We start from the raw sequence: 27,381 nt of genomic DNA, 5'->3' as shown, positions 1-27,381 counted from the left end.
GCCAGATCAGGAGTCTTTTTGATTAAATTGTGCTCACTCATTCAGACATTATCTCTCAAGGAAGCACTTCCATTTCTGCAAATATGGGGAATGAGGAAACTTCCTCCAGCAGAAAATATAATACACTATCAAAGAGAGAGAATTATTTCAGCTACCAGGGTGATTACAGCTTGAAATTTGATTGCATAAGTGTCATGGGTACCAGCTGGATGGTGGATATGACATCAGTGATAATGAATGGCATCTTCCAGAGCCAATTTATAAGGGTTTTTTTTAATCCATTAAAAAGTAACAGCTCTCAGAGTGTGGAAATATGTACACAATGGTTAAAAGAAGTTTCAAATACAATGGAGGCTGCCCTCTTCTGCTGAAAGACACTCATCACTTTATTTTAACGTCGTAAAAAATTGTTAAAAAACATTATTCCTCTTTCTAGCACATGTTTGGCTTGGCTCTGTTTTTAAAAGCAGCAAACTATTCATAATAGCAGGGCAGGACCCCCTGTAGCAAGTCTACCCACATGATGTTTAGACAGGATATTGCATGACTGCTGTTGGATTATGGCTGGTGTGAATATAATTTGGATAACCCCTGAGTGCCCTGACAGTCTTCCTGAGGCAAGGTTCCTCACTCTTAGTTTGTCTACATGATTACTTGGCATGTTCTTGGATTGTATACGCCTTCTCCCTTGTTGACCCTGATACATCCTGTTAGATGGATTTCAAAGGATCTGCCATGTGCTTTCCCAGAAATAAAGGCAAACTCCTTATCTTCCACTGTCATTTATGGTGGCAATGGCTAAATTGAATAGTTAGGATAACCAGAAGATATAAGCCTGTTGTGTGTATGGAGAAAGGTCTATGTGCCTGGCTGATTATTACACAATGGTTTCTTACTGCCTTCCAGTCACTGTATTCCTAGAGGGTCCTAGACTATAGGTCTCTTCCTTGCCCCACCAGCCCCTAACAAGTGTTCTCTTTTTTATCTCTCCCAGATCCTGATATTAATGCTGGCAACCAGTGCAAATTATAGTGCAGCACTACTCCCACAATCAAAGGGCAGTTGTATTTTCAGATTAAGGGGCTGTTCAGACATTCCTGAAGGCATGGGGCCGCCCCTGTTTCAGCCAGATAGGGGCCACGGCAACCGCACACTGAGGCCCTGATCTAGCCTTTCCAGGGCACAAAAAGGAGCTGCAAAAAGCTCTGGAAAAGGGTGCCATAGCCACGTTGCCATGACTTGGTGGTGCTCCTTCGGCACTGTGTTGTATGCATGCAGCACTGGAGGAGCGCCATGATGCCACGTGCCGTGTGGAAGGGCGCGCAGCATCATGTCACTCTGGGGGGGCAGAGTCAGGGCGTGCATCATTTGGATGCTACGCCCCGATTCAACCCAGACCGGCCTTAATGGCCGGTCTGAACAGGGCCTAAATCCATATCAGTAGCTTGCCCAGTATTCCTGTGGAAGCACAATGCAACTCATAGTAAGAAGCTGTGGCGCAGTACAGACTGCCGAAAACTGGTGGCCTGCCAGCACCTGTTTTTCCTATGGAGGGAAGCCACAGCCGCCAAACCGCATGGCTTCCCTCCGGCGGAAAAAGAACCCACAAAAAGCAGGTTCTTCTAAAGCTGCAGGGCCGGCGTAACACTCATGTAAGCACCATGCGGCACCGTGCAGATGCCGCACGGCGCTTACGTGATAATGGTGGCACCCATGTATACAGGGTGCCCCCATTATTATGCCGCTACCACGTACTAGGATTGGGGGGCGTGCAGTCACTCCGCCCCTGCGCAACCCTAGTACGTGGCCAGACAGCAGTCATGTGTGACTCTGACCTCAATCCAGTATCCCTCAGCAGAGCATAAATTCTTGCATGCAGACATACACCATGGCTGCATTATGCAACTCTCATGCAGAATAGCAACATTGCAGAACATATGTCAATGACTGGGTGCCATTGTGCAATTTGCCAGAATTAAAAGTATACGATGCACAAACTATAGGGTGTAGAACGTAAAGTTATAGGATGCACAATCACAATGGAAAGTATAGGACTAACACACACATCCCTTCTCTTGGCTAGCAGGTTTGGTTGAGATCCTGTATCAGGGATAAGTAGTATAAAGTTCCACTATGGAAATGCCCCTAGTCTCCTCTCCCACATTCACAAAATCCATTTTTAACCACTGCAGACATACCAGATTACCTGCTTGTGGAGAGCAGGGAGGGAAGAAACATCTTTGGATGTACAGTCAAGAAACATCTGCCAAAACTTCCCAGAAGCCTTTTGGAGATTACAGAGGATGGCTTTATTGCTGTGCATCCACCAATAGGAACATAAGATACTTCTTTGCATTCCCTGCTCTCCACTGGCTAGTAAATGTCTGTGTTGGGGAGACACAGCAGGTAAAAGATGGTTGGGGGTGGGGCGGGATCTGGTCTTATACAAGGTTGGTAGAGAAGTAACCACAGTAAGCTAAAGAATGATTTGCACAGGTGTAAGTTAGACTCATGTCTGTGTAAATCACTAATAGAATGCCAGCCTGTTTGTTTGTTTAACACAGTGGTTCCCAAATTTTGGTCCTCCAGATGTTTTCGACATCAGCTTGCAGAATTCTTGACTGTTGGCCAACCTGACTTGGGCTTCTGGGAGGTGAAGTCCAAAACACCTGAATCTCTGGTTTAACTGATCCTGGTACAACTTTTTACCATGTGCCATTTTCTTTGTCAATTCTGAAATACTGGGAGTCTGATCAAGGTCAATTAGTTTAAACAGTTATCATTTTTAAACTATTACATTTCCTGGTTGTCTGATTGGTATTTACAGCATTGTGGCAGCATGCCCTGCTTGAATATGATATATTAGTGATAAATGTAATAGAGTAGAGACTGTAGTACAGATTATTCCATCTTTTTAGATCTAGTATCAACTCTCCCATATACAGTAGTCTGAGATCAGAGACCTAAATCTGTTGTTTACATATATTCTGAAACCTGTAAATCATACCTATTTCATTATTTTTCATTTCCTATAATCCTTGACTATTATGGTACTTATTCACCCCATCTCCTGCTGATCGGATATCACATCTGTGGGTTCTCTCTTTGTGTGTGTGTATGTAGGAAATGGCAGTAGAAACTAGGAGACTGACTGTACCTTAGTGACAAAACACATGTGCTGTTAACTAGCTAGGCGGAGCAGGCCACCTTGGGAAGTCCAGGGAACATTTGTTATTTTATAGACTCTCCACGGCCACACAAATTGCCAAAACACTCTCCCCAAAAAAACACTACACTTTGGCCGTGGAATTCCAGCACAGGAGCAAGAAATATCTTGTGAGACTGTTCCTCCTTTTGCCACAATATCCTGTTTGGTCGTGGTGGCTGCGGATGATTGCATTTTTTAATCCAGCTCATCTGAAGGGTTTCTGAGGAATTTGGCCTAATCTACTTTCTCCTCTCCAGTGCTGCGGTGCATTTATTTATTTGGCAAGGGAAGGATGATGTCCCTCCCTCAGTATGTGATCATGATTACAGCAAAGCTGATCTGAAGATTTTGGTGATGATTGTGCTGCTAGTCCTAGATCTATATAAAAGGCAGGCTTCCTCTTGTCTGGAAAAGCTCCAAAGTGGATTTCCCTCAAGAACACTGTCTGCTGAGTTCTTCCCACATATATATTGCTTCCTGTTCTGTCCTCACTGTAGTATTTTCCAGTAGGAATTCTGTTGCTTTTTATTCCCTGCTATGGAACAGAAGCTGCAGCTATTTTTCTTCAATGGGCCAACCACCCATACCTTTAAACTCTCCCAGTTTGGTAGAGATAGTCCTGATTAATCATCTATCCAAGTTTTTCATCTACTTTTAAAATATCCCAGTTTCTCTCCCCTCCTTCTCGCACTTTTCCCCTTTGCCCTCAGCTTACTTCATTTCTGAATTAGAAGGATAAAAGTAATTTGCATGCAATTAACTCAGCAGTGGGGAGAGGAGAAGAAAGGGCAGAATCTTGCCCTTCCCTGCAGGCTCAGACGAAAGCAAACTGCTGCAGATTCTCCTAGCTTGTGTGCTCTTCCTCACTAATAACTTTTGTCATCTTGACCACACTTGGTTCTTGCTTGGCCAGTTTTAATCTGTGAAATGTTGAAAGGTACTGGATGCTGATCCAAATTTTCAACAGTTAAAGGTGCAAAATGGTCCCTCTTTACCCCTTCCCTGCTCTTCTGCTGGATCTTTGTTTATCTGCTATAAATATCCACAACAGTAACCACAACAGCACAACAGATTGCTTCTTTGCTGGAAGGGAGACTTTAGTCTGGAAGAGGGCGTAGTTCTGTGAGGTTGAGGAGATGGGCATTTATTGTCCAAGCCAGGTGGGCCATTAATAGAAGAGCCCTATCCTGTCCCTTTTAATTGAGGCTCTCTCTCTTGGGCCTCCCAGCTGGTGTGGAAACAGAGCAGGGGGGCCCATCTGGGTGGCCCATCTGGGAGGGAGGAGGTGCCCAGCCTAGCAATTTATCCAAGAGCCTGTAATTATGGGGATAATTCTGAAGGCCTGTTCCACTGCCTGGGAAGCGGCTTTGCTGAACTCAGGGAGAGAGAAAAGGGAGAGACAGAGAGAGACACGGTGTCAGCATGTGCAAACCAGGGCTCAGACATTGCTTTTGTCAATACCAGATAATTGATCTTCCCCAGCTCCTCTGCTGTTATACAACTGTCCATTTCTCAGATGGGTGGGACAACAGCTCTTCCCTAGTACATAGCTTGCTTGAAAGGCATCTGGCCCATAGCTTGGGACCACAGCTCCTAGAATCCCCCGGCTGACTGGAGGATTCTGGGAGTTATTGTCCAGAAAGAGTAGCATGTCCAAAGCATGGAGATGGGACTGTGTAGTTTTACATGTAATGTACATGTGAAGAGAGTCAGCATAGTGTCATGGTTTGAGGACTGGACTGCAACCGTGGAGACCAGGGTTAGAATCCCCACTCAGGAAGGGCAAAGGCAAACCCTGTCTGAATAAATCTTGCCAAGAAAACCCCATGATACATCTGCCTTGGGATTACCACAAGTTGGAAACAACTTCAAGGCACAACAACAGCAACAATAAGTCTTACATGAAATATCCCTCTGGAGAGATTCAATGTATGGCCTATTATAGTGCTTGCATGGGTGACTCCCAGGATATGGACTGCAGTGGCTTTCCAAATAGGAAAAGGGGGAGCAGAGCAACTATACTGCACAGTTCTCCACTTGAAGCCCTTTTGACAGTGGGAGTTTGAAGCAAGCTGTTGTACTGCAACCAAGCTGCTTTTACAGAAATAAATCGGTCAGCACCCTTAGGCAGAAGACCTGCTGGACGTGAGGTGGTGATGTTCTTAGATCAGACAGCTCTGGGTTACTAGGCATCACTCCATTTGGCTCTCAACCAAGATTGGGGTGTTGTTGTTGTTTATTTTTCTTGCCCTTGTTGGTGGCCAGCACTGCTGCTGTGGGGAGGCAGGAAGAGTTCAGAGTGTTCAGGAGCATGCTGTGCAGCATATTCTAGGCCAAAGAGGCCTCGCTAAGAGAGTATTGCCTTGGTCCTTTGGCTTTTCCAGGAAGCTGGAGCAAAGAATTATATGTGGGATGCCACATGGTGGAAGTGCCATTAGGTCCAATGAGCCTGTGATCTGGACTGAGCAACATGGGGGATCTCAAAACACTGGAAGACTCCAATATTTGGAGAGAAATGGCCTGGTGTTTGTCTCTTTGCTTTTGTGGGGCTATTTGCACACATTTGAGAAGGCTGTGGGAGTGAGATATGGTGTATCTGTGTGTATGTGTGTGCAGTGCATGTGGGGGGGCATGAGGGATAATCCAATCTAATACTCAAAGGCAGAGCAGCAGTACAATTGGGGATTTGATCGGGAGGAGAGAAGGGCCTTTTGCATGAAAAAGGAGAGGGCTTCCTTTGTTAATTGGAGTAAAAAAGAATTTGCATAGGGTTCCTCATTAACATGCTCACTGTTGCTAACTCACTGGATCCCAGCATCCCCTCCTCCAACTTTGCATCAAACAATGCTGCTCTCTCAGTGAAGGGGAGGGATGGGGTGAGCAAGAGCAGTTGGGGGGGGGGGAGACAGTGTGCCACATTGAGCCACAGTACCTAGTTTAACCCCCTCCCCATCAGACAGGAGAGCACCCCATGTAAAAAGCATACTTGGCAGCCCTGGCTCACTTTGCCTTGTCTTTTCATGTTGCTCCCTGGTTAATTAGGGTGTTGGAATTTGAGGCTTCCTCATTCCCCTTTGAAGCTTCAGACTGTCCTGTTCCAAATTAACCCTAATTATGAAGAATATCTCCCTCTCTTTTTTTGCTTCTGCACAACGTACGGTCGCCTCTGCACCAGAACTTAAATAAATAAATAAATGGCTCCAGTGTCCACTCCCCGCTGTCACTCAGCCTGTGCCAGAAGGAAACAAGCTTCCGCAGAGGGGTGCTGCCTTAAGGCAATTTTTAGTTTGGTTCACAGGATTTATTAAATTGGCACATATGAGAGATGCAAGCTCTAGCAAGGTTGTAAAGAAGGAAGTGGGGCACACCATGTGTGTATGCATATGTGATTTATTTATTTATTTATTTATTTATTTATTTATTTAATGCTTCTGCCTGAGTTTGGAAAAGTCACTGTTTCGGACTACAATTCCCCCTGAAAAGTAAAATCTCCATGCTCCCTGTTCTACTCTGGCCATCACATGGCACAAAATCATCTCCTACTAATTGTTAATGAGGTTTTCTGCTTTAAAGTCTGCCAGGTGAAGGCCTTTCCTAATTTTAGGGATACATCTTGGCCTGTGGCATCAAATTCTGGACTGAATATCTTCCCCACCCTTCTCAACATTCGGGTTGTACATGTGGTTTTATTCCTGGGTGGCCTAGTCAAGTTCAGCACTGCTCAGCATGACTTCTGGTGCTTTGCCTCCCAAACAGCTTGGAATGGTTTGGATTCTGCCTTTGATACAACCCTCCCGGATCTTCCTAGCTTGAACGCAATGTCTGTCCCCTCCCTATGTTCTTTGGCATATCCTCCTCCCTCACTGGCATCCCAGCCTTTCCTTTAGAGAGAATGGAATGGAAACAAAAAACAAGCCTGTCAATCAGCATGATGTTCTGTTTTGTTTTTTGCTTTTTTCCAGCAGCCACAAAATATTAAATTACAATTTATGCTGACAATAAAGCACAACATAACAGATAAATGAGGTACAATTTGAATTGTTCACATTAACAGTGAGACTGCAGTAATAGTATAGAAGTTGGCTGTCTTTATTGCCAGCCTTGAGAAAAATAATAATAATAATAATAATAATAATAATAATAATAATAATAATGTTTATTTATATACCGCTTTTCCAAATTAGATCAAAGCGGTGTCCTTGAGGAACCCAGAAAAAGATAATGCTAACTAGAAACATACTTATCAGGTTGTACTATTTTGTTTTTTTAATACAAATCATGTTTGGCCAGGCTGTCTCCCTGTTTGATAGGATGATACTGTGGTTTTCAAATAGAAGAAACATTGTGACTATGAAGCTGGAATGATTGAATTTCTTCTCTGTAAAGTGGTTGAATTACCAACTATGAAATAAATGAAGAAAAGAGGTTCTTCTGCCTATATGGCTTGTTTTATCTTCTCTTTTCCCTTCCAAAACCTGGTTTAATGATCGATTAATTTTAGGCTGAGCAGACTTGTTTACACAAAGCCCATGGTGCAAATTGTGATTCTTCCCTGTGCTGTAATTGCTCCATAATAAATGTCCATATTAAAAACATTAATTTTGTTCCAATTTTAATTTTTATGACATCCAAATAGCCCAAGGAATAGGGGAGGGCATAAAACATTCTCTATTACTATCCCTAACTCTCTTCCCAGCATTTTCACTGTGTTGTATAAAGGTAAACAATGGCCTGATACACACCGCCAGGAAGTGGTGTCCTGGAGGTGATAGTAGGGCTTGGGACCACACACCAACCGTTTGGTCCCGAGTCCTATGATGTGCGGACAGCACCATTATTGTGTGGCACCATCCACACAGGGGGCATAGGGATGACGTTTGGGCATCTCAGCACCCACACGTCTTTTAGCAGAAGCGTCGTCGTAAGGGCTGCATCACAACCCTTATGATGACGCAAAAAAGAAGCTGCTCTAGGCGGCTTCTTTTTTGCTTTGCAGCTGTGCCACATGGTCTGGTTGCCGTGGCAATGCTGCACAGTAAAAAAGGCTGGTGTTTCCCTGCTGGTCTGTAGTGCGCCAATGTGTATTATACTGGTGTGAGTATAATGGGTATAGTGCAGGTATACTCCCAGGTATTCAGGGGAAAAAGCAGAGCTTGAAAATGTTAATTTTGGGAAGACTACAGCCCCCAAATCAGTCCCCTAGCCAGCCAAGGATTAGCATTGCTCAAATCCCCTAGTAGCCATGCTAGCTGGAGTTGTAGTTAAGAAAAAAAACTTCAAAAAGGAGATATTGGAAAATTGGACTCTAAATAGTTTTTTGTGGGTTTTTTGGGTTATGTGGCCATGTTCTAGAAGAGTTTCTTCCTGACGTTTTGCCAGTATCTCTGGTTGGCATCTTCTCTGAATGCTAGCCACAGGTACTGGCAAAATGTCAGGAAGAAACTCTTCTAGAACATGACCACATAGCCTGAAAAAACCCACAAAAAACTATGGATGCCGGCCATGAAAGCCTTGGACTCTAAGTAATTTATTGGTACTGTATATTTAGGTAGAGGTTGGGAATATTACTTTTTGGGACTATCATCCCAAAATTTCCCCACTCAGCATGGCTGGTTGTAGAATCATAGAATCATAGAATTGGAAGAGACCACAAGGGCCATCCAGTCCAACCCCCTGCCATGCAGGAAATCCAAATCAAAGCATCCCCGACAGATGGTCATCCAGCCTCCGTTTGAAGACCTCCAAGGAGGGAGACTCCACTACACTCCGAGGGAGTGTGTTCCACTGTCGAACAGCCCTTAATGTCAGGAAGTTCCTCCTAATGTTGAGGTGGAATCTCTTTTCCTGCAGCTTGCATCCATTGCTCCGGGTCCTAGTCTCTGGAGCAACAGAAAACAAGCTTGCTCCCTCCTCAATATGACATTCCTTCAAATATTTAAACAGGGCTTTCATATCACCTCTTAACCTTCTCTTCTCCAGGCTAAACATCCCCAGCTCCCTGAGTCGTTCCTCGTAGGGCATGGTTTCCAGACCTTTCACCATTTTAGTCGCCCTCCTTTGGACATGCTCCAGTTTCTCAATGTCCTTTTTGAATTGTGGTGCCCAGAACTGGACACGATATTCCAGGTGGGGCCTGACCAGAGCAGAATATCATGGTAGCTGGAGTATTGTGGAAGCAGGAGTTTATAAAAGTAACTTTTATAAGTTCCTATATAGCCTTTGGATTCTGATCTCAACAAGGCTATTACTAGTCATTGTCTGGGGTGAAATTCTGCTGAAAGCCTTGAAGTACTTTAGTAGGTTTTGTTCCCCAAAAGAGAGCTTTGCATTTGAAACTAAGGAACTTCAGATTTGGAGTCAATAAGCAAATTCTGTGACAGTTCATATGTTCAAAATAAGAATAATGATTGCTCTTATTGCAATGTTAATTTGAAGGCATCTGTTTGCTACAGATCTGAACCAGTTAGAAATTGGTTCAGCTATTATACTCTCCCTCTGAGAAGCATGAGAGTTGGTTATTTTTGTGAGGCTGCTTTGAATTCTTATGAAGAGACCTTCAGAGAAAGACCATGACAGCAGAACTGCTTAAATTGTTAAATTAAACTTTTCTTATTGCAAATAGTGAAGCAATATAATCAATACATAAATTATGTTATTTAAAATAGTACTTTTCCAAGCTGGAGTTTCTCTGAGGTTTGTGACATGAGATATTCCTCAATGAGAAGATTACTAATAGCATGCAAATTACCCTTAAAGACAGCTTGATCTGTCCACACTCCATCCTCAGCTGCAATGTACATCCACAGAGGAGTGTTGTGCACATTAAGAGATGTATATAGGATGATAATAAGGCACATGACACCTAGCCACTACTTGGAATTATCTGACTGCACTTCCCAAAATGTGTCCCACAACAGAACTCAGTTGTATATAGTAGTTCTGTGGCAGATTTCCAAGCATACAGAAACCCCCTTTACACTTTCACTTGACAGACACTCTATGGCGGGTTACACACCGCCATTAAAGTACGCGCAGAGTGCGTACTAGGGTTAGGGAGGTGCGGTGCTTCCGCACCTCCCTAACCCTAATACGTGCTCCGCACATAAAAAATGACGGCGGCCGTTCCAGACGGCCGCCACCATTTTTACGTAGCGGACGCTGTGCTTCCACACGTGTTGCGGCGGCTATGATGCCGCGAGTGCGCCAACGGTGCTTCGTGGTGTCATAGCCGCGCCGCGAGAAGGAGCTCCATTTTGGAGCTCCTTTTTTGCTCCGCGAGGGAGTCGCGTGGTTTGGCTGCTGCGACTCCCTCGCGGAGCAAACAGCAGCGCCGGGAGACCACCACAAAGTGGCGGTTTGTAACCCACCTATGTGATTAACAAAGATGCCATGTTGCTCATCTAACCCCTGTGTCAGGTGTACTATTAACCATGCTGCAAAATCTCCTAAATGTATAGACACTGAGGAGATGTATGCTTCACCATTTCAGATATCTATCCTGGCATGTGGATATTTGGACAATCTACTGAGGAAGGAGATGGAAGTATGGCCCCATTTATGTATGAATGGAGCCCAAGACACTGTGGAAAGAGTTTCCTTGAAGAAACATGGTTGGAAGCCTCTTGCTTTAAAAAACAACATTGAGCATTGGACTATGACTCTGGAGACCAGGGTTCAAGTTCCAATTTGGCCATGGAAACCCACTGGGCAAGTCACACTCTCTCAGCTTCAGAGGACTGCAATAGGTTTGCCTTAGGCTTGGCAGACGCCGGAAATGACTTTAAGGCACACAACAACAACTGCATTTTTGTTAAATAAAAATACGTAGACAGGGAAACATATGATGGCTGGGGGGCAGAGGGTTAGGATTGCTTGCTGGTTCTGCATTGCTGGGAGAGAATGCTGCTAGGGCAGATCTGTCATAGCAAGGCCTCCAGTGTACCTGGGAAAGCTATGGTGGTGGTTCCCCTCCCAAGGGTAGCCAGTGGAAAGCTTTGAAGAAGGGTATTCCAAAGGGAAAATTGGGGAAGAATCAGCTTTGGGTTGGCTGGATCCCAAGGTCTCACATTTCCCCAGATAATGCAGTACTAAAGGGATATTATGAAGCCAACCACTTAAGATATGTAATAGAAGGTATGTTGGATGTACCAGATTTGGATTGGTTAGAAATGGGGGGGAAAGAGATAGACATGAAAATAGAGGGGGAAAAAATTAAAAGAATTTAGTAGGAAAGAAATTAAAGAAATTGAAAACACATTTATGAAAATATATTAGAAATATGGAATAAATACAAAAAAGGATTAATGAATGAAAACTCAATGATAACACCAATAATAATGGAAAAATATTTCCCCCAAAATTTAAAAGATCTATTAGATAAAGAATTAAAGGAAAGGAAAATAGATAAAATAAGAAAATTGGATGGAATTAAAAATATGAAAAGAAAATATAAAAGAAAATTTAAGGGGAACAAATATGTCCTGGTTACATTTTATGCAAATAGAACAATGGTTTAAAAATTGCAAGAAAAAAATATAGAAAGGAAAATATACACAAATTGTACAAATAATCCAGAAAGGAAAAGAAATTGAGGAAAATAAAAATATGAAAGGTATAACTAGTAAAATACACAAAATATTAATGGAGAATAAGAGGAAAAATTAAATCAAATTATTTTAAAAGAAATATGGGAAGATGAATTAGGATGTAAAATTTGTGATAATGAATGGAATAAGATTTGGAAACAAAGACATTTGAAAAATGTATGGGTGCAAATTAAGGGAAATTATTATAAATTGATTTGGAAATGGTATTTGACACCAGTGACATTACGTAATACAAACAACGATATTGTTGGAGAGGCTGTCAGGAAGTAGGATCATATATACATATGTGGTGGCAATGTAAATGTGTACAAAAATTTTGGGAAATAGTAATATTAGAGATAGAAAATATTATGAATATAAAGATAGATAGAAAACCAAACCTAGTATTGTTATCAATATACAATGAAGTAGAATGGAAAGAAGAAAGAAGAAAAAAACCTTGTAACAAATTTGTTTACTGCTGTGCAATTAATCATAGCAAGAAATTGGAAAACAAAAATAAATGTGAAATTGGAGGATCGGTATAAAGAAGTTTGAAGGTTAGCGATTAATGACAAATTAACATGTAAATTGAAAGTAAAAAAAGGATTATGGAAAAGAAATGATTTTGATGAAATATGGAAAAAAATTAATGAAAATGTATTAAGAAAATAAGATGGGAAATTACTTCCACAGGAGGAGTTAAAATTTTTGATGGAGTATAAAGAAGGGAATAGCTCCGGGGGTGGGGTGCACTTGAGGGGATATTTAGGATTTATTTTTTTAAAGAAAAAATGAATGAGATACAAAAGTACATGTATGCATGGAAAGAATATTAAATCTCTTTTGTTTTGTAAAATTTCAAAAATACTAAATAATAAAAAAAAAAGTACTAAAGGGAGCCAATCAGTTACTTAACACGTTGTTGTCATTATAGGTGAATGTAGAATTCATTCCTCCCCTGGGCTGAAAAGCCACCTCCCCTTATACTTTCTGCCCTGTCCAATGTGAGCCAGCAGGGGATGAGGCAAGAGACCTTCCCTGCAATTCCTTTCCAGAACTACTTCAAATAACTCTTCACACACATTAGTTAGAAGCTCCAGTCAGAGTGTGGGAGGAATGCATCCTTGAGAAAAGGAACAAAAATATTTTTTAAGTGTGTTAAAGGATGACAGAAATGTTGTGACCCTAGGAACAGATGCTAATTTCCAGTGTCTCTTCTCTGTTGGAGGGACCCATCCTAGATTGTAGAGATAGAGATTAACTACAGGGTTTTTTCTTTCTCTTTCTCTCCAGAGGGCAGCCGTGTCAGCCAGGAGCTTCGGTACACGAAGGAAAAGCTGGGAGAAGAATCTCTCTACACATCACAGATGCTGATACAAACTCCCAAACAGGAAGGAGAAAACATTCTGACCCTGGAAGCCTTGGCAATGCATCTTGAAGCTGCTCTAGCTGCTAGCAAAGTACAGGTCTTACTTTATGGAAAGTGAGTCTGAAATGCAAGTTCTGAAGTGTACTAATAATAAGATTTTGTTGTTGCTGCTGGATTAGTCAAAGGTCCCATTAGCTCTGCTAGCCAGACTCTTCATGGTCTCAAGCAAGACATCAAGGTTATGACTTTCCTTTCATGATTGTGTCCAACATTTTTATGCAGAGATATAGTGCTTCTGTATAGGGAGGATCCATTTTGCTATCATCATGCAGCATTTGTATTAGCATTTGTATTTCCAGAAAGTCATCTAACATCCTGATTGTCTTCTTCTTCTTTCAGGTCTTGGGATCTCAACAAAATATGCTACAAGTCGGGTGTCCCCATAATTGAAAATGGCATGATTGCACGGGTGAGTTCCCCAGGGGATACATCTGCAGAAGAAAAAGAGATTGCACTAGTACCCATAGAAATGAAATGGATCAGCTAAGAAAGTTCTCTTTGTTAAAGAGCATAAATAATTCCCTGTAGAGAAGCTGGTTGGCTGGAGAATTGGGTGGGTTCTGGAAAGGATATCTAAGTTGCTATGGGAATAGAGTGGAATCTCTCCCCTATTCCCCCCCCCCAAAAAAAAAGAGAGAGGGAGATGCTGAGGGGGAGCTTCCCAAAGCATCCTTTAGGACTCAGAAGACCTGGGACATTCTCCTCTGACAGTATATATTCCATTTTTTTCTAGAACCCTCATTCTGGTAACAATCTCTCCTGTGTATCTGTGATAAGAGCTAATTAGGAGGCTTTATCTCTCTTCCTGCCATGTGCTGTGGAAGTAGGAAGAGGAAAGCACATTTTATCCCCAACTGCTTTCAGCAGTGCTGCCCTGACCTTTGGTGATAAGGGCTTATATTCTGTCTGCCTGGATTGCAAGAGACTGCAGTGCTGGTCTTTGATGCAACTATCCACAAGAACTTACTGCCATGTTTAGGCAGGCTAATGTCCTTCACAGGGAAGGCTTTCTGGGGCTGTATTGGCCCACTGAAGTCCATTTGACTAGAACATGGCTTTCAGGACATTAAACAATGTGAGGATCCATTTGGACCGCGTGTGGGTATCTGTATTTGGGATGAGAATCTCTTGTTCCCAAAGTACATATCTGTTCCAAAACATTACAAGAGAGGAAGATAATGTGAGAAGCAAAGTGTGTTTTAGCATACATTGGTGACAGTGGAGCAAGTCAGAGGAGAGGGGAGGGACCCAGTGTACTGAAGAGAACTGGCAGGATGGACTTGTGTATTTTCTCTATAACTTTCTGTTCTCATTTCCAGATGATCGAGAAGCTCTTTCCCTGTGTTATTGTGACCCCACTAGATTGCTTCTGGGATGGTGCCAAGCTGCAGGGGGGCTCTGCTTACCTTCCGTGAGTACCTGATTTTTAAATATATATATATATATATCTGTTTCACTATGGCTGTATTTGCGCTACCGAAATAATCCAGTTTGACCCCACTTTAACTGCCATGGTTCAAGGCTGTGGAAGCCTGGGAATTATAGTTTGTTAAGGCACCAGAACAGAGCTCTGGTGCCACAACAAACTACCAAATTGGATTATTTCAGCAGTGTGGATACAGACCATGAAGGACCAGTCAACTAGCCTGTAGACAAGGGCAATCCATAGTAAGATAAGCATCCAATACAAAGATTGGGGGCTTCCCCAGTAATGAAGCTGCAGGCTCCTTCTCTAACTGGAGCCTGTGCAGTAATGTTAGAGAGATACGATATGATTAACTGTCTCTGCTTTGTTTCCCATAGGATAGATTTGTTTGGGCTATGGGAACTGATGAAAATACTAGCCTTGTCTTCCTGCTCGTTCGCGGCCTCTTTGAGGCTGATGAGAGTGTTTTCAAACTGTTCTACAGGCTGCAAAGTATTATTAGCATTTAGCACTCTTCCTAAATGCCTGGAATACTTAACTTGCATAACTGCAAAAATTATAGCAAAGGTGAACAGTATCATCATTGTAATCTGAAAGTGGACTATACTAAATGTTTACAGTTTCTTACCCAAAGTCTTCTGCTGTGAATTCATGGATGTACTGATAATCAAGCTGAGTTTTTCCATCTCATAGCTCATACTTTTAATTTCTTCAGTATCCTAGTTCTTATTCACATCCAGCAAAGAAGTTGTGGCAGGAATGCTTGCCTGCACTTCCTAATCAAGAGGTTTGGGGAAAGATGAGAATGCAACATGGCCATGGGCCTACTCAAAAGCACAGTGGCTTCTGGAATTACCTTCAGCCACAGAGTCATAGCTGGATTAATCCGTTTGTCTTTGGAGCTGGTTTGAAAGATCCTAGACTAGGGCTTCTACGACGTATGGACTGATGCTTTTCAGTAAGAAAGGGGCTGATATGGCACAGGCTGGAGACCCCTACATATTTCCCTCCAGAATAGTAGACTACATTAGTATTGCTTTCTACCTCTTACAATCCATCAGAGCATGTCCAAAAGGGCTTGCAATGCCATCCTGTTTCGCAATACCACTTTAGAAAGAGGTGGTGGCATGCTGGCATCATATCTAACTTATCCCTAGCAAAATTTAGATCTAGATCCATTGTGAGATTTGTTGTATGTCTTCAAGACATTCCTAACTTATAGCAATCCTAAGGGGAACCTATCATAGGGTTTTCTTGGTAAGATTTGTTCAGTGGAAGCGAAGTGGTGCCTTCCTCTGAGAGAGTGTAACTTGCCTAAACTCACTGAGTTTCCATGGTCAAGTGGGTCTCCAGAGTCCTAGGCCAACACTCAGGCCACTACACCGTGTTAACTCTCCTACAGATCCATGGCCCCAGCCCTTGTTCCTTGCTCCATTTCCAGACCAGAGGAAAGTCACTTTCTCCTGTTGTCTTCCTCTCCCCAGTGTTCCTACTTAGGGGGCAATTGCTTTGTTGTGTTACTCCTGCTGCCTTGTAATTATGTTTCTATTAAGGTGTACAGAATGGAGGATGGAGAGGGAGAAAGAGTAAAGATGTGGGGACCAGCCCCTCTGGAGGCACTGGAGGGGAGGGAGGGCCAGGAACAATAGCCAGCATTCTTTCTGTTTACAAGTGTGTTTGTCCATAAGGGGCCCTGGAGACTTATGCTTTGTCAGCAAACGGCAACACCACGTATTCTCATGCTAATGATACTTTGAAAGCTCCAAGTTGCCCAACAAATGGAATAGTAGCTTTATTCAGCCTGCTGCTGAGAGAAAGGGGACAGTTAGGGAAGGAGGAGAGAATGGATTTTTTTAAAAATTAAAGAGGAGGTAGGCTAATATCAGCTGGGAAAAGGAGCTGGGGTAGGAGGCAGGGTTTCCCCTCAAACTCAACATCAGCCTAAACCCAAGGTGAGGAGACATCTTTCACCCTATTCAGTTTAAGCCCTATGATTATTGGGTTTTATGTGAACAAAAAGGAGAGCCATTCTAAATCTCTCCCCACCCCCCCCCCACCCCAAAAGGGAGACTATTAACATCGACCATCACTACACTAATTTATAGACTGGGGAGAGGAACCTTATAATTCTTATTAATCTCTTTCTTTCAAGAAAAACAAAAACAAAACCACCATATGAGGTAATGAGTCTTTAAGAACACAATTTGCATAACTACTAATATTCTTGCACAATCTCAGGACAGCTGGCAAGGAAGTCAGGATTTTCTTGGAAGTTCTTCTTCTTCTTCTTCTTCTTCTTCTTCTTCTTCTTCTTCTTCTTCTTCTTCTTCTTCTTCTTCTTCTTCTTCTTCCATGAAACACTTTAGTATTTAAGTGCCATGTCCTTGCTCCCTTACTTTCTGCACCTAATCTCTTGGGTTCTGTGTTTATTTATAATGTCTCTAATGCCCCCCTTCTTGGATCTCAAAAGTTTCATACATGCACACACAGAGAAACGCACGCACACACATATCCCAAAGTGTGCTTGTGAATGACTAAATTGGGGGAGTCTTTCCCCCAGATCCAGCTTCCGCTTCAGTTCAACTGAGGGTCTCTCTCTCTCTCCCCCCCATCCTTCTTTTAACGCAAAGGGAGCGAAAACTTGGGAGAACAAAGGGCAGAAATCTATGGAAAAACAAAAGGGCCCGACTTGGCTCAGTGAAGCAAGAAACAGCAGATAAAAGAAGCTCTCTTTGGGAGCAGGAGCTGGGCTGTTTGGAATGTGGGAATGAAGCAAGAAGGAACCTTCTTGGGACCTTCATGAATGATTGGAGAGTGATTCTGCCCCAAGCATGACAAGACTTTCTCTGCCTGTGCTTTCTTTCTTCCCGGAACTTGGAGTCTTGCTTCCCCCAACTCTCTTTAAAAACCAAAATATAGTTACAGCAAGGAGTCTCTACATTTTGCTGCATGATTCTTGCTGAAGGAGAGAGCGTTGCAACTCACTGTTTTGTGGCATTGATTCTTTGTTTCAGTACTCAGACTTACATGAGCTTGTCTGGTTACAAAATAAACAAGTGGGTAAAGAAAATCCTGGTAGGCTCACTAATGTTATAGACAGATCTCCCAGCAGAACCTGAGAGACCCACCTTTGCCCATCAAGGCTTCCAGGAATTTGGTAGGCTTTGCTGGTATATTATTCAGGCTCTGATCCTGAATGGACAGGCAGCAAGCAAAATTACCCCCATTTTGCAGATATAGGGCCATCTTATTTTGCAGCATTGTGCATCAATCTAAATAAAATTGCCAACTGATAGGACAGAAACAAAAACTGGGGAGCACCCATTGAAAACTGTGTAGAAGAAACAGGAGACACGTCTCAAGGTGTTCAATAGATAGATAATGTATTGATAAAATGCTCAACACTTCTGTGTCAAAGGCCTTCTTCAGGGGCTGTATGTATGTGTGTATATGCCTTCAGATTGTCTGTTAACGTATGGCAGCCCCATGAATTTAACAGGGTTTTTTTAAAGCAAGGAATATGTAGAGGTGGTTTTGCCAGTACCTTCCTCTGAAATACATCCTTACAGCACCTGGTATTTGTTGGCAGTCACCAATCCAGCTACTAACCAGGACTGACCCTGCTTAGCTTTGAAGATCAGATAGGATCTGGTGCCTTTATGGCAGTGGTTACCAAACTTTTGTCCACCAGATGTTTTGGACTTCAGCTCCCAGAATTCCTAACTGTTGGCTAAGTTGGCTGGGGTTGCTGGGCATTGAAGTCCAAAACACCTGGAGGACTAAAATTTGGGAATCACTGGTTTAAGGTATATAAAATCATAATAAGAGACAACACATAAATGCATAACATAGCAATGCATACTTTTACAGTGTATTAAATCATTACATTTGTACACAGTTTATGGTCTATACATACCTATTTAAAATTTAACTTCAGAAATTTCTGGAGCTTAAACTCACACCATTTTCTGGATGAAAAGAAGAAATGTGTGAACTAAGACTAAAGTGTCCTTGTTATCTAGCACACCCCCTTCCCCCCTCAACCATCTGATGACATATAAAGTACACCTTTAGCCTTAGTGTACATGTTTCTTTATTTTGTGCAGCAAATGGTGAAAGTTTCAGCTCTAGAAATTTCTGAAGTTAAATTTTTAAATAGGTATGTACAGGCCATAGTCATTATACAGATGTAATAATGACTTCATATATTGTAAAATTATGCATGGTTTTATTATGTATATATGTGTTTTCTTATACAGTATTACAATTTTATATAGCCCCCGAAGAAAGCCTTTGAGAACATATACACTTTGGGATGTGTCTCCAGTTTCTTCAACTGATATGGTATCAAGTGAGCTTCTATTACTTTAACAACTTCCTGCTTTGCATGTTTGCCCACTACAAAGTGAAGACAGTGGCAAAATCATAATTGTCAGTTTCTTCTGTCACCTTGCTTTTGTAGATACAGAGCTCTAAATCCAGTTGTCACTCCCAAGTAAAGCAAAACCCATTAAATCAATGGGAACTTGGTAAATCAACAGTTAAGTAAGTTCTTCTGGTTCTGTTGCTTTACTCAAGGTACCCACAAAAGGAAGCTTCAGTTGTTGTGCTGCCTCTTGCTGATTGCTGATATTGATCTATCAGCAGGTATTGATCTACTGCAGATAGGAGATAAGAGTGTAGAAAAGAGCACCAGGGGGTGGGAAGGAGCAAACAACTGCCTCACTATCTGTGAGCATTTAATGGTGTAGATGAAATGTTTCAGCCATCTTGGGAAAGAGGCTGTATGAAAGAGAATGGAAAGAAGGAGCTGACAAACACAAGGAGATCTGAAAATAAGATGTAGGGATTTGAGTTGCAGCTGCCATCTTGGTCCCAGAGAATAAGAATAAAACACAAAGTTGTGCCAAATACAATATACTGGTTGCTTAATGTCATGGAGTGACTCTCTCAGTAGCTTGTTCAAGCCCCATTCTCACTCACAAGTAGGTAGTTACTATAATTGCTTGATTTCTTTCAGATCAAGAAAATAATCTGCTTGTGGGGGTGAAACCCCATTTGGCGATGAATTGTTCATACTAGAAATAAAATAATTGAGTTTTCCCTATGAGCCTGGGGAATTCAGTGCCTCAGGATTGTAAATGAGCAGACTCTGAAGTGCTTTGGTAAAAGAAGTAAGGCCTTTCCTTTGATGGTTAGGTAAACTTCAGTTCTTCTCTGAAGATGCCAGCCACAGATGCTGGCAAAACAGATTCTCTGAAGATGCCAGCCACAGATGCTGGTGAAACGTCAGGAAGAAACTCTTCTAGAACATAGCCGGAAAAACCCACAAAAAAACTTCAGTTCTGTTCCTATAACTGTGAAGACGAAGATCTCTTCTCCATACATCCCATCTGTTAAAATTATGTCTTTGGCTGAAGTGTCCCTGGAAGAGATAATTCCATATTTGTCCTTTAAAGAAGTTGTATCCAGACAAGGCTAGTTAGATCATTTAGTTAGATGCCATGTCTTTCATGTGTTGTCTTTTCAGAACAAGTGTAGCAGGTATACACGTATATAATCAGGTATACACTTGCATAATCAGCATCTTGTTAGTGACATATGCAAGCATAATTCAACCTTATGCAAATATATATATATGTTTTGGTTGTGGAGGAGGTTGATATTCCTTTTCTTCCTGCTCATTGACTAAATCTTCTTCAGGATTCACTGTATTGCTGCAGTAACTACCACCTTAAACTATTTCATGGCTGGTGGAGAGTAATGGAATGCACAGAAGCATCTGGATCCATTCTCATAGCCCAACACAAACCAATGTTATCATCTTCTGAGAGTCCAGAGGACTCCAGTGTATCTTGGCAGAAGATGCCTTCAGCCTGTGTCTCGTTATGGAAACATAGCCAAATGCTTCTCCCATTCTTTCAACTCTCCACCAGCCAAGAAATGGTGATGGGGGTGCTGTCATAGCAAAACAATGAGTCCTAGGGCTGATAATGGGAGTTATAGCAGAGTTCAGCATGTGGAACTGTGTGACCATGTAGAATCTTGGCTATAGTCAAACAAAAAGAGAGAGTGTATGACTGTGTGTGCATTCCTACCCACAAATCCACTGGGCAAAGTGCTATGTGCAGCAAATAACCCTTCTTCGGTCTTTGTTGCAAATTTGCTTTTTGCTTCTGGACTACTCAATGAAGCCCCCCCCCCAGTACATATATAGTTGGGGGGTGCATAAACACATACACACATGCAGTTCAAGTCCTGGTGAAGAGGAGGCTCTGTCCAGCAGTCCCTCTGGAGCTAGCACAGCAAACCAGATGCTAAATGAAAGCAGCATGCCTGATCCTGTTATGCATGGGAACAAAGGGAATGAAGCCCTATCCCTGCACTCTGCAAACCCCTCCCACCCTTAAATGAGTCTTGTGTAGCCAGTCAGGGCAATTAACACCAGCGTGCTAACATCTTGATAGAGCCAGCCCTAGGCCTCTGCAGTATACCACAAGACTTCCTTGTCATACTTGTGTCAGAAAATTAACAAGCCAAATAATCTCAGAACGAACCACTATAAACACTATGTACAGAAGTAATGGATTCATAGAACTGTCCATCTTTCTGCATTTAGGAAAGACAGTGTTCAGCATCCAAACTCTGAAGCTAGGCTTCTTGTTTCTCCATAGGACCCTCAAAGCTCCAGCCTGCTGCAGTACAGATATACAGTTAGGTTTAGCCTTGGACATATGTTCACAGCAATCCCTAGACTCAAAAAGTAGTAACCTGCCTATTGATCTGTAAAAGTACTTTTTAAAATGTCATCCCGTGGGGGAGGGTGGAAGAGGTATGAAGCACACAGCTATTCTGAGATTACAAAAGGGGAAAAAATGAAGGGAAAGTAGAATTTTGGTGGAATTAAGAGAAAAATCTAGACTGTAATTGCACATGGAGCTTTTGTTTCTGGTTTTCCCTTTCCAGATGCTTATTCATCAGTCAAAATAAATACTGTTTTTGGCACTTAATTGCTCACAAGAGCAAGGTTTTTCACCTGAGCATTTATATCACACACATAAGCATATGCATGCCAAATGTCATGTCTCAATCTGAGACAGAGTTTGCCAGATCAAGGGCATTTTACAGAATGATGCTATATGTATCTTATTCCAGGGCTGGAAATACATGTTAAACCAGTGGAATAGCCACTGTATCCAGTATATGTTCAGCCTGGGGGGTGAGAGGGAAAATGCCCAACCAAAACAACAACAGTAATAATATTTACATAAAATGACAGCAAGGACTCCTCAGCCTTGGATAATAATTTGACAGTCAGCATGTTAGCAGCTTTATTATAGCACCAGGTCTATAATAGGATCACCTTCTTCACTTTCTGCCTACCATGGACATGGTGAAGGTACCAGGAGGTTGCCTAGAAATTAGTAGATCAGCAGAGCCATGAATTAACAACCAGGAACATCATTGATAATGTTCATGAAACTGGCCTCCTCGTTGTGGAAAAGTAGTTTGTGGAGTGTAAGAGAGGTGCTTTTCATGAAGGTATTTTCATATCCATGATATGAAATGCAAAAGCATTCAGGGGTGCTTGACCAGGATTGACAATGGTTGAAACAGAGTATGTGACTTTGCCTATTGACAACTTAAATGTGAGTTGTGCTGCTTCCCCTCTGGAGAAGACACTGCTTCCTTCTGTTATGGGAAACAATGTTGTATCAGTACAGCTCAAAGAATACACAGTATTCAAGATCTCTAGGAAAGATTAGTCAGAACAATTTGTGTTCCTGTGCACAGTGCTTTTTCGGACCACCCCGCCTTTGGATGGCGACCCCATCAAAAGGTGCTTTTTAGGGTTCTAGACAGCTGTATTTTCTGTCGTCTTGATTCCTCCCCGCTGCACCAGTATATATTGATGGCTGTGCGTTATGATCGAACACAGAAGTACATGCTATCCTAGCGTGTGTCATGGAGGAATAAGTGGGGCAGTCATTAAAGTGAGGGAGGTTATTATACTTTTTTTTGTAATTTGTAATTGGAGTAAATAGGGAGATTTTCTTAGTCTGTTGTGCTGCTGAGGAGAGTGACTGTGTGGCTATGGAATGACAGGGCCGTAAGGTACAGTATAAACCTGCTCTTACTGTGTATCAACCACAGCTCCATACAGCTTCAGCTGTTTTATGAGCATATCTTGCAGATGGATCAGGCCTGTCAGCATGTTCAACATTACAATGGTTCTGAAGCAAAACACATCCTTTCTTAGCTCTTATTTATGTTGCATCAAAAGAAACATTTCTTTCTGTGCAGAAAATGACAAATGCTTCTTTTAGAATGGAGAGTGTTATCTGTAGGACTCTGGTTCGAGGGCTAGTTTCTTAGCCCCAAACTGATAAAGTCCAGCCTTTTAACTCAAGGTAGACAGTACAAAGGAATCAGCTTCATATTGCAACATCCTATCAATCACAGTTGTGGTGTGACAATTGATGGCAATTCATGTCACATTGTTGTTTTTTGGGGGTTTTTTGTTTTGTTTTGCTAGATAGCACTGTATTATCACAATTCAGTTGTGGTCAGAAATATCAGTGTGTGATGCTATCTGGTTACTTTCCCTGCCCTGTTAACCCACAATGTTCTGTTTCTCTATAGGGGTCGACGTGATATCCAGTGGACCAACTTAGACCCTATTCAGCTGATGGAGGAGCTGGGTCAGTTTGCATCACTAGAAGGATTCAAGGAGATGTTGGATAAGGCAGAGGTTGGTCAGGCCTATATGGAGCGCCCTTGCCTTGATCCCTTGGACACTGAATGTCCTACCAGTGCCCCCAACAGCCAAAACAAGAAGGTGGGTTTGAGCTAGAGTTGTTTCCTAAATTATGTGTGTTTGGATATGTGGAAAGAGCAACACAGACAGACAGGGGGTGCATCTACCCTCTAAAAATAGAGTAGTTTGACATCACTTTAAGTGCTGTAGTTCTAGCCTATGGAATCCTGGGATTTGTAGATTTAAAAGGTCTTTAGCTTTCTCTCCTAAGAGTGCTGGTACCTCACAAAACTATAAATCCCAAGACTCTGTGGGATGGAGTCATGGCAGTTAGTGGTGTCAAATTGCATTATTTCTACAGTGTAGATGCACAGACAGAAAAAATCAATTCAAGGAGAAAACAACCTCTCTGCCTCTAGTTTCCAGTGTGCAGGGGATGCTTTGGTTTCTTCAGATGGAAACAGCCTTCTATCATAGCCCTCTCTACCTACAATTAGAGATCAACTATATGAGGAAATGGGAGATTTATGATCAGATCCCCTGGGAGGTGGTCTTTTTAGTTCAAAACATCTGATGGGGACAGTTGGGCTGAGAAACATGGCATGTAACTTTTTGCCCTATGTTCTTTTCCCCAATTTGAAATGCTCCCTGCCCAGGAAGTTGTTGCTTGCCCAGGTGAAACAGGCAGGGAAGAGATGCTTTTACTTTCAGAAGTGTGGAGGGTGGCCACTCGAGGAAGTCCTTTATGATAAAGACAGACAGATGGGTAATATTTTTGCAGCATAAAACTGTCTCACTACACTAGTTTTTTGGCAACAGGTGAAGGCCATTTTATCCTCCAGAGCTTTCCATGAGCAAATGATTTAAAAATTGTTGTTGTTGTTTTGCTGTTCCTCTTCTTAGTGCTTTTTTTACAATTATATTTTGCAATTTTTCATTTTATTGGTTTAATTGTTTTTAACATGTTTTCGAGTAGTGGAATTGCATTCTTATCCTTAACCAACCCAACCTAATCCTCTCCCTTGGATGGTAATCTACAGCCAGAATTATGTCCAGAATAACCTGATAGGCCAGCATGTTGATGAGTAACAGTCAACCAGATGTATAAATTCTATAGTTGCTTTTAAATCAACCTACCCAATTAAAAAGTGGAAAATGTTATACACAAAATGAGCTCATATATGTGGTTGTTGTGTGCCTTCAAGTCATTTCTGACTTATGGTGACTGAGGCAAACCTATGAGAGTTTTCTTGGCAAGATTTATTTAGAAGGCGTTTGCCATTGCCTTTTTCTGAGGCTGAGAGAGGGTGACTTGCCCAAGGTCACCCAGTGGGTTTCAATGGCTGAATGTAGATTTGAACCCAGGTCTCCCAGAGTCCCAGTCCAACACTGAAACTACTATACCACATTTGTTCTCCTTCACACACTTAGGCCGTATCATTCTGGCTGTAAAAAAACTAGAGTGTTCTCTTGCTTGGACTCTGAAAGGAGAGGAGAATAAACTAGAACATGGCATAGAGTTCATTTGATTGTTATAGGTTTACAAGGGGGGGGGGAGGATGTTTTTCAGGCAGTGCATCCCCAAAAGGGCTCAACTAATTGTGAGGTCCTTTTCCTCCTCCTCATCTCTTTCCCTTCATCATTAGCTTTGCCCTTCAGTATCCAGGGGTGTGAGGAGGTGTGGAATGTATGGCAATTCGCCAAGAAGACATCAGCAGGAGTGATGGTGCTGATCCAGGCAGACGCAGTGCAAGTGCTGGCCAGCAGGTGGTCATAGCTGGAATGTGTCCCAGAACAGATGGCAGCTTAGAAGTTTTTGGAGAGCAGAGGGCGTGCAAAGTGTGTGTGTGTGTGTGTGTGTGTGTGTGTGTGTGTGTGTGCGCGCGCGCATGCAGACACACACACTGAGACACATTACAGCGTATATGACCGAGGGCAAGTGCAGAGAGTGGGAGGATGGAGTTGCAGCCGTAATTCCACATTTCCGGGCATGAAAGCCAGACTGTTATCATTACAGCTATCCAGTTTCTTTTGCTGCCACCACAGAAGCAGGAAGGAGATGCTTTTTAGAATTGAAAGGAACACCCAGTATGCTTCAAAGCAAGTGCAGATCTTCGCTCCTGTGTTGGTGTACAGACACATGAGATAGAGTGGATTCTGCAAGGGCAACTCTTTGGTCAAATGCAAAAAATATTGTATTTGCTCATCTTTTGCAGTCTAACCCCTGTACACAGTGGCCTTAAAGGCTGGGTTGGGGGCGGAGTCAGGGCATAGCATCTACAGGATGCACACCCTAGCTCCACCCCCCAGGCAGCATGATGTCGCACACCAGACAGCAAGGTGCACAGCATCACAGCACTCCTCCGGTGCTGCATCCGCACGGTAAAGTGCCAAAGGAGCACTGTAAAGCCATGCCATGGGGGCTAGTACACCCTTTCCAGGACACAAAAGGAGCTGCTTTTTGTGGCTCCTTTTTGCGCCCTGGAAATGCTGGATTGGGGCCATGGTGTGCAGTTGCCACAGCCCCAATCTGGTGAAAAAGGAGGCTCCTTCATGCTGCCCCTTAGGGGCGGGCCACACAGCTCCAAAGAGAGAGAACTAGGAAGATTGTGCTATGTAAATTCACCAAGATCAGGTCTAGTGATTCTTCTTACAGTTCTCTATTTTGTTCACTAAATATCAGCATACGGTAGACCTCTATTTGTCCATGTGATAGTGGGCAAGCAGATTTTTAAAAAAATTATTATTGTGGATCGATGAAAATATGAGAAGTGCTACTGGGAGATGTGCAGTGTGATAGTATATAGAAAATAAATGTGTGAGGACGTGAAAGATGCATTTGGGTAAGAGATGTAGGGGCTTGACAAATGGGCAGCTCTGTGCCACCCCTTTTAGCCCCACATTGTTACTGCAGCCACCAAATGGCACTGCGATGCACTCCCTCCTGGGAGCAAAAAACCCCCTCCTAAAGCAGCTTCTTGGAAGGGGCACGATTGGCACGCGCATGTACCCCAATCACATCACTTCCTGCCAGCGGCGCCATTATGGAGGGCAGTAAGCCATGATGGTGGCGTCCTTGTGGACTAGGGCTGCTGGGCATTTAAATGCCCAGCCTCATCTAGCCCTAGTTCGTGATGAGGACACCGCAAATTGCCCGTCTGTACTGGGCTGTAGTTTCCAATTCTCTCTCCCCTCACAGGGTGTCCTTGAGTTAGTCAGTTATTATCTCTTAGCCTAGCCTAATTTACAGGTTTGTTATGAGGGTAAAATTGGAGGTTAATAATATATACCAGCTTTCGTTCATTATAGGAAAGTTAAGTTATAAATATAATCCAAATAAGTTAGTGATATGTTTTTTAAAAAATCCTATTGTTTTTGAGGATTTCATGGGCAGGGCTGAAATCTTGACGCGTTTTGCATTGTTGCATTAAAGAGGACTTACTGATGGTTGTAGGATGAGGGACACACATTAATTGTGAGCCTTTGTTTTTTAGAAGTATCAGGAGAGAACCAGAGCATAATACTCTTGGGTGAAAGTTAGAAACTTCCAGTCTTCTTATCTCTGTTTAATTTCTCTGCATAGATACTATGTGATTTACATATACTTTGGAAAGCAAAAATACAGCAGTGCTATATGACTTGTCAAGTAACCTCATCCTGGGCAGACATTAGCCTGCTCCAAAAATGTATTATTTTGATCCCTGTTATTAAAAAAAACTACTTAGTTATTTCAGAGTCAACGTTATTGCATTGGATAGTTGTTGTCAATTTGAGGTTACATAACTGAGAGGAGAATAATATCACTTATTCTGAAGCAAAACAGTTCTGTTTCAGTGGTTACAATAAATCCACACTGTGAGAACGAAGAGGCAGGGAATTCATGCAGAGCTTTTCAGAAGAGAGTTAATGGAACTGTGGTGTAATCTTCAATACCAGTCTAAACTGTATGTGCTCATAGGCTAAATTAATGCT

General features: G+C 42.4%; 1 protein-coding gene across 2 annotated transcripts in view; it reads left to right on the top strand.

Moving 5' to 3' along the window:
- The window catches only part of PTCH2 (patched 2), a 72,873-nt gene that overhangs the window by 25,112 nt on the left and 20,380 nt on the right, over positions 1 to 27,381 (top strand). Inside the window, exons 1-5 of one of the 2 annotated variants that reach the window (XM_089515036.1) lie at positions 11,902 to 12,353; positions 13,090 to 13,279; positions 13,565 to 13,634; positions 14,545 to 14,636; positions 23,295 to 23,490. In XM_089515036.1, the coding sequence (XP_089371162.1) occupies positions 13,164 to 13,279; positions 13,565 to 13,634; positions 14,545 to 14,636; positions 23,295 to 23,490 (474 nt within the window). In that variant the 5' untranslated portion in view covers positions 11,902 to 12,353; positions 13,090 to 13,163. Of the gene's footprint in view, positions 1 to 11,901; positions 12,354 to 13,089; positions 13,280 to 13,564; positions 13,635 to 14,544; positions 14,637 to 23,294; positions 23,491 to 27,381 lie in introns of those variants that run through there. The other variant, XM_089515038.1, reaches the window with a different exon arrangement.

The sequence above is a fragment of the Sceloporus occidentalis genome, unplaced genomic scaffold (genome assembly GCF_023333645.1).
Source record: "Sceloporus occidentalis isolate IW3139 unplaced genomic scaffold, rSceOcc1.0.p SCAF_3, whole genome shotgun sequence".
Taxonomy (NCBI): Eukaryota; Metazoa; Chordata; class Lepidosauria; order Squamata; family Phrynosomatidae; genus Sceloporus; species Sceloporus occidentalis.
This window is presented reverse-complemented; position numbering and strand designations above follow the sequence as displayed.